This window comes from Aphelocoma coerulescens (genome assembly GCF_041296385.1).
Source record: "Aphelocoma coerulescens isolate FSJ_1873_10779 chromosome Z unlocalized genomic scaffold, UR_Acoe_1.0 ChrZ_unloc_scaf_3, whole genome shotgun sequence".
NCBI lineage: Eukaryota > Metazoa > Chordata > Aves > Passeriformes > Corvidae > Aphelocoma > Aphelocoma coerulescens.
The window spans coordinates 243,593-251,724 of NW_027184088.1; the positions used below are offsets into that span (position 1 = coordinate 243,593).

The window sequence follows — 8,132 nt, forward strand, 5'->3', positions numbered from 1 at the left end:
CCAGAGGCAGGTCCGTCCTGGCTGGCACCGTCTCTGTCACACACGGGGAAGGCTTCTGGCATCTTCTCACAGAAAGCTGCCCCACAGCTCCCAAAGCCCTGTCATGCAAACCTAATACACTACAGCTGACTACATCACAAAGCAATCAGCTGATCCTTTGGTTTTTCAGGAAGTCAAAATACTGAAGTGTAACTATTCTACACCCAGGGCAGAGTTAGCTGCCCCAGTAAAAACAGCAATTGTCACTACTTTCGCTGGTGCTGCCATCCCAAAGGAACCAAAAAGTTCCTTTGTACTCTCCTCCACAGCTCTTTCTGGAAGACCATTAAGAAAACCTACAAAATTAGACTTCTTTCTTATTCTAAGCACCCCTAAACACCTCCACTCCAGATCTTTTCTGTGCACAGCTGGAAATACTGTCATCTCTCCCTTTTAGTGCTTCTCCGGAGTAAATGCATTGATTCTTCTCAAGATGGATTTTCTTCCATTTTCATCTGACTTTGCTCTTCTTCTGCCAGCACAGTATCCAGTATTCCAGACATTAATCATGCAGCTTATTTGTGATACATCTTCACTAGCTCTTCTAATCCCTTAATAGCCTCGTGAGCTTTCCCATGCACATTCCAATTCTTGTCTTGGCTTTGTTGTTCCAGCACATTCGTTTTCACCACCCGTGCGTTATCCCTGTTCATTCAAGCAACACAACCTTTTGCCACCTTCTGGTCACTCATATCCCAGCCGTCGCCCCTTCCCTGAAATGTCACTGGCTACACAGTGCAAAGATGCAAAAACCCCACACAACCCATTCACACTCTGCTTCACAGACAAATTCATCAAGTGACTGAAAGCTCTACTTTGACGGCACTTCATGTTTTAAAAGCTGAAGCACAGGAAACTTAACCCAAACTGGACTGGTAAATAATGCTCAGCTTCATCAGTCACTTTCCAATTTTGTTGTTCTCCCTTTTATGACCCATACCAACTCACACTCTATACGTTTGTTACAGCATGCTGGTCTTCCTACCTACCTTCAAAGCTTGCAGAACTTTTGGATCCACACATGTTAAAAGTAGAGAGGGAAAAAAAAAAAGAGAGGAAAGTGTAGACTTGATCTGAAAATCAGACAAGGATTTACATGCACACACTCTCTAGAAGAAACCAATAGAAAGCACCTGAAATTCAGTTCAGTATGACAAGCTACTACATGAAACTGCCAAATACAGGAAGAAAGCTGTCCTTTTCACTCCTAAGTCTTCCTTACCTGCAATAACATACCCCACCTATGATTTATGGGGCTGCATCCCAAATATACTGCAGTTTAAAGGTACACAAGATTCACGATAGCAGCACAAGATCAACTGACACTTAGAAGCACCATTAGCACCTGCTTTCCAACCGGAGCTGGTAACCAACTGTCTGGCCAATCTTCTCTCTCCTTTCTGCTGCCACCCTCTCAGCCACAGCAACAGCTGCTAAACGTCTCGGCTGAGTGCAAAACACACGACAGGGAGCTCCATTCTTGTAGCAGTCATCAAGGATAAACTGAGGGATCTGGAAAGAAGTGGTTCAAATTTACTTTTTGAGAAAGTCACAGCTTTCTTAGCACAGGGAAACAATTTAACTGCATCTCAGTATTACACGTTGCAACAGATTTTTCAATAGGATTATCACTGCAAATATACCTGAATGAGCATAAAATAAATTTCTAAGTATAACCTGTTGAGGGTTTTTTTTTTAAAAAGTTGAAGTCTCTCTCTCCTGCTTCAGAGAGATCTATAGGAAAAAAAGCCCTGTAGATAATCTCTCATTTCAACACAAAAGAACAGAACTAGCCTTAGAAGAAAAAGGGTTATACAAACATCACAGCTACTTTCCCTTCAATATTTCGTAATATTTTAATGAAAAAATTATATCTATCAGAAAACCGTGAGGAACCATTTATGCTTTCAGTACCTATCTGCTGGCTTAGTATTTCAAAAGCTAGAAAGTGAACTGGAACACAAGATTTTCAATCATACAGGAAAACAAAAGCCTTAAAATAGCATAGAAATATCCCTTACCACAAATGCTACAAAACTGGCATTAGTTTAGTATAAATACTGTTATCTCTTTTCATTTCATTGAGGAAACATACTTGAGTAGTTTTTCCCGATCCCGTCTCTCCTATAATCAAAACAATTTTATTGTCCTTTATTGTTTGGACAATTTCTTCCTGTTTTTCAAGGACTGGTAGTGATTGCCTGAAGGAATCGAACTCTGATTCCCCTCTTTTCACTGGGACCTGGGGGATACCGTCATTAAGTCGACCGCTTGTCTTGTTCAATTCTTTGTTTTCTGTGAAGAGAAATTAAGAATTTACTTATACAGACACAGAGGAAGGTCACTAAAACACTGCTCAAAAATTATACTTAACAATTTACCTTCCTGACTCTTTATGCACCCCTGTGGGTAAAGTGACAAACCCAGCACACATTCAGAAGTCAGACTCATAGCAACACGTCCTGTTATGGTGCTTGAAATAGGCATTTTTCAGAACAGTTATTACTTTCATAGGTATTTTGAACACAACCAGACTCTCCCAGAGCATTGCTCTACGCCAAGAAAGCCCACAAAGAGCGAAAGGAGAAAGAGAAACTAAACTGGAGAAAACCAGCCTGGTGTACTTTGGTGGCCTTCATATCTGCGTGCACGTTTCCCATCTGCAGTTTCCCTAGAAATACACGCTCACAGAGTTCAACCTTTAAGCTATTCCATGCATTTGCCCCAAATCCTATCGATCCAAGCGCGCTGTACCAGGGGTCCTGGACCCACACAGCAGCGTGGTGTGTTAGCAAGCAGTGCGTGAGCAGCCAAAAAACGTGCACATCTTCTGAGGGAGCTGCTTCAAACCCAGCATCGTAAATGCTACTCTGTAATTCCTTGATCACTATTTTCCACAAGAATGAAAAGCTTGCTGCAAACTCAATTATACATATTTAACATGATTAACAGATTCACATGCTAAATTACAAGCTCTGTTGTACCAAGACAAACACAGACTAAGAGATTAGGAGAACTAAAAATACATGCTTGAAAAGCAGAGAAGGATAAATGTTAGACTCTTCATTAGCTTACCTCTTACATTTCTAAGACATTGTGTTTCAGTACTTTTATTATAGCTGCCCTCTGTTCATTAAACAATCCTATTAAACAACTGAAACAACTGAAAAAAGCAGCAAAGGAAGCGCTTTAAGAACAGACACCACACACCAGAAATATTTAATTAAACAAGGCCTATTGGTACAAGTGTTTTCTGTTCACTACAGCCACCTCTGCACACAGAAACACAGTATAGCTCTTCCACTCACAGCTGTTAAAGCAGTAATCCAGATAAAAGCGTTGCTAACAAAAAAACCCCAACATTTTATCAGACGTTTGTCTTCAGTGAACTCCTTCGTATCCTAGAAATCAAGAAGTCTGGACAGTAGCGTCTTAAGGATCACATCTATTTGGTAGAGATCAAGAAACAAAAACTAAACTTCTTGCTTTGTCAAGTACGTGAATTTCTGTAAGCAGCACAGCCAACCTCATTCTTTCGTAAGGGTGTTCTCACACGGCATCACGGTAAGACCTGACTCTTCAATCCCACCTCATGGAACTTGTATGAAGCCACATTTCACAAATGTGCTTCCACAAAGATTTGGCTGGAACTGGCTCAAAGATCCTAAATTAACTCAGCACAAGGTAGACATCGCAATGCGCGTGATACGACTGCCCAAGTTCCTCACAACACCAGTTATAAAAGACCTTGAAAGTAAGGAAAATCCATGTGTTTGTTTAAAGGTGCATGGTAGGGCAGGCAAGGGGACAGAACAGAAAGGGGTTTGTTTTGTACTCGGGTCGTACGCTGCTTTTTCAAGCAGTGTTGACGGACAAGTCCAAATGAGAAGACACGCTGAACATACCAGATTCAACAGCACGCGCACCTCCTCGCTCTGTCCTTGGCAAGAGTTCTGTGCGCTCCTTGTTTGTGACGGGAAAGCTCTGAATGAGGCTCCGAACGGCGTGTTTCGTACGGAGAGCCAAGTCGCAAGCCATGGCTGCATGTGTCGGTTCGGAGACATCCTTCTTCCTTACAGTCAGGTACCGATTTGCTCCTTTTCTGTCGGGGGGAAAAGAAAACCTATCTCAGGAATAAGTGACCTACTCCAGGTTAACTTTTATCTGTCAAGGTATGAGGTTCTATGCAAAACCTTTAAAAAAAAGCAGAGATCATGGTGAGCAGCCTCTTTTATGGACACGTGAAACCCATGAAGTATAAAAGCAAGCCATCTCAAAAAGCATGTCACAAGGTTTTCCAAACAAACAAAGATACTTATTTCTATGCCTACTTTTACACTTTTTTCTCTAATACTATTCCTTGCAGCAGAGTTGGCTATGTTGGAAATATCAACCACGTTATCATTAGTCAGGAAATTCCATTCATCTGCACCCAAAAAATGAAAATTGCACCCCAACTTACCCTTTGCTTTTAGACACCAGTCCAAGAGACTGACAGAGCCGGTGAACAAACGCTCTTTCGGTACTCGTGAAACTAGAAGGAAATTCCATCTCTAGAATGATAAATAATAGTAAAAAACCAGTAACAATGCAACAGGCATTCTTGACGTGTTATCTTGGTCTTACAGAATCAAAGAATTGTTAGGATTGGAAGGGACCTCTGGAGATCACCCAGAGCAACCCCCTGCCAAGGCAGAGTCACCTGGAGCAGGTGACACAGGAGCACGCCCAGGTGGGTTTGGGATGTCTCCAGAGGGGGAGACTCCACGTCCTCCCTGGGCAGCTGTTCCAGTTCTCTGCCACCCTCACGGAAAAAAGGTCTTCCTCATCTTGAGGTGCAACTTCTTGGCTTTTACTTTATGGCCACTGCTCCTTGTCCTGTCACCAAAAAGTCTGGCACCACACTCCTGGGACTCATCTTGGAGATACTTATTCATGAGATGCCATCTCAGTCTCCTCCAGGCTAAACAGGCCCACGTCTCACATCTCTCCTCACAGAAGAAATGTTCCAGACCTCTCATCATCTCATCTCATCTCATCTCATCTCATCTCATCTCATCTCATCTCATCTCATCTCATCTCATCTCATCTCATCTCATCTCATCTCATCTCATCTCATCTCATCTCATCTCGTCTGTGGCCTTTGCTGGACCCTGACCAGTAGCTCCCTGTCTCTGTGCTGAGGAGCCCAGAGCTGGACACAGCACCCCAGCTGTGCCTCACTAGGGCCGGGCAGAGGAGCAGGATCCCCTCCCTGACCCGCTGCCAGCGCCCTCCCGACACCCGCAGGGCCGCCCCGGGCCGGGCCGCGCCGCGCACCCGCCTCGTCCCCGCTCCGGAACCGCTCCAGGGCGAGCTGCACCGCCATCTCCACCTCCTCGTCCACGCCGACCTCCCTGAGGGCCTCGGCCCGGGCGCGCACCGCGGCGGCGGCAGCCGAGCCCCCCGCGGCCCCGCCGGGCTGCCGCCGCGCCACCCGCCTGTGTCGCGACATGGCCCCGACAGCGCCGCCACACGGCCCCGACAGCGCCGCGACACCGGCACGGAGCGGCGGGCGCTGCTCCCGGGCCCGGGGGGCGACGCTGGCGGCAGGGCGGGGCCGGGCGTGCGTGGGGTCACCCACAGCCGGAATCGCCCCCGAACGGAAGGAAATCGGGTCTTTCCCCCCGTTCGGGGTTGAAGCCTGCCCTGTGCCGAGGCCCGTGACCAAAAAGTGGCACTGCTACCCTGTGTGGTCATAAATTACGTGATCGAATTGAATGGCATTAAACGTAGGTGCGGCGAGGGTTATCTCGGCCCTCAGCCTCCTCACGCTGTACACAGTGCTACTCGCCCTCGATTTTGGGTCGTCTTCTCCTGCTGTCCTTTGACTCCACGCTGAGGACATGAGCTAGAAACGAAACCCAAACCTCTTAGGCATGACACAGGGCTCGGTATTGAAGGCTGCTGCTTTAGAAACGTCATTAAGTCAGAGGGAGAGTACTTTGAAGAAGAACAAAGTACTCCTCAGTTGTGAACTGGAGAATTAAATAAATAGAAAATCAACACCCACTGTCTGATGTAGCTGGCTGAAAAATAGCTCTTAAGAGACATCTACCAAAGCTCTGTACAAGGCTCAATTCAGCATAATTCTGCACTGAGAGGTTGCACTGGAGCTGAACAATCGATCTATTATAAGGTTATTTTAAATTTTTTTTCAGTTTTTCAGTTCAGGTATCTGCCAATGCATCTTCAACCAAAGTACATAATGCTAGCTCCTCATAGCTGCTCCTGTGACATTCAGGACTGTCACCTCAGAGCACATCACAGTTATTACGGAAAATTAAACAGCTGACTAAGATGAGGATTCCTCTTCCCATCTTTGGTATCAATGGTAATAAAGGAGAGCTCATAACTCATTTGAAAGAGTCACATCAGAAATCTTTAATTATGAACCCAGACCTGTTACCAGTTTCCGCCTCTTAACAGCATCATCTTGCCTTCCTACAGAAGAAACCCCCATGATCCTGAAAAATGACTCCTCAAGCCCCATTCTGCTCTCAATTTGCAATCCTGTAAATACAGCAGGGCACAGAGGTAACTGTCTGTTGGGTTAGCTCTCATTTATACGGCTAAGAGTGGGGTGAAGGCTGAGTGCATCCTGCATAACAAAGCTCTTCATACATGCCTTGCTTCTCTCACTGCTTTTTTGACTCCCTGACGCTATCAGAGGGTGAAAAGATGGGAGAATGTAGTCACCCATGCATTGCCTGCTGTAGTCCTGCTAAAGACTGAACTGCAGTCTGCACTCAGCATATGAAAAAACATGAGCAAAGACAGAATTGTGCTTGCCCAAGCTCTTAGACATGGAGGTTTATATAGACTCTTTATAGGTATTCTCTTAATAAAAATTACTAGCTGTGGATTTTCTTATTAGAATTAACAAGCTGTAAGTCTTTAAAAACTCAGTTTTTGTGATTGGCCTCAGAAATAGCTTCTAATGTTTACTCAAAACAAATAACTCCTGGAATAAGAATGATTTCCTTCTTTTAACATATAGCTAAATGCCCATGTATTTTTTTATAAGAAGAATTGAGAGGCAGCACAGTTTTATGCAAAAATACATCTGCGTGTTTAAATACAATTCGGCATTCTTATTTTACCCTCCCTGGAGGCACTTCTATTATGTAGCAGGTTTTGGTGACTTTTTAGTTTGCAGGGTGTTTTCTCTCTCGCAAACACTCCTATATTCCACAAAAGATGTCAGATCGAAGAGAAAAAGAACTGCAAAGGAAGTTTACGAAACAATATTATCTATTACATACTGTGTTAGTGTCAGATTTGACTGCAAAAGAGTTTGTCTTTTTGGGTTTTGTTTGTTTGCGATATTTTACAGATTTTAAGTGTTGTAAGGCTTGTTAGCTCTTGAAATATGATGCAAGGATTACTGGTGAGCTAATACTATTCTTTAAGGTCAGGTTAATGAAAGAGCACAAGATTGATTTCTCTTTTCAGTTCCTTGACTACAAAAAGTAAAAGGTATTGCAGTATGTGGGGTTTTTAAGCATCATAGTAAATTTGTAACCAGATAGCTGTTGGCTGCTGTGACTATTAGGGATCCCATCAAATAAGTTATGTATTTACACACACTTAGGGAAGTAAGACTAATGTCAAATTATAAGGAGCAGTACTTGTTTAATAAATTAACTGCAGTGAAAATGGGCATCTCTTGCTTTACTGCACACTACTGTATACACTGGTAGTTCCCCAGAACTTTGGCTGCTGATGTGGGCTCTATGTGGGCGATTGCCTCCGCCCCATTTCCGTAACCTCTCCTATCATCTACTGACAGATCATTTCTTATTTATCTGTCTTTCCACTTCCCTTATTCGCTGCCATTTTTATTTCTTTTTGAGACATCAAGGAAGAAGCCTTTCGATCAGTTCTGTCCTTGTAAAACAAGCTCTCTCAGGTCCTCACTTGCAGCAGTCCAGAGCTTGGGCTGTTGAACTTCCAGGGGAAAACTGCAAGCCTTCCGTGCAGCTCAAGGCATGCACAGAGTTCAGCAATGTCTCCAGAATGAAGGCTGGAAAGAGCATGATTCCCAACAGGGT

At 44.2% G+C, this 8,132-nt stretch overlaps 1 protein-coding gene across 3 annotated transcripts in view; it reads right to left on the reverse strand.

The window, feature by feature from the left end:
- Positions 1-5,558, reverse strand: part of LOC138103985 (3'-5' RNA helicase YTHDC2-like) — a 30,306-nt gene extending 24,748 nt beyond the window's left edge. The window contains exons 1-5 of one of the 3 annotated variants that reach the window (XM_069002662.1): positions 5,359-5,558; positions 4,502-4,592; positions 3,945-4,141; positions 2,135-2,334; positions 1,385-1,551 (exon numbers count right to left, since the gene is read on the reverse strand). In XM_069002662.1, coding sequence (XP_068858763.1) covers positions 1,385-1,551; positions 2,135-2,334; positions 3,945-4,141; positions 4,502-4,592; positions 5,359-5,533 — 830 coding nt within the window. In that variant the 5' untranslated portion in view covers positions 5,534-5,558. The other 2 variants (XM_069002664.1, XM_069002665.1) reach the window with 2 other exon arrangements.
- Between the last annotated feature and the right edge of the window lie 2,574 nt (positions 5,559-8,132).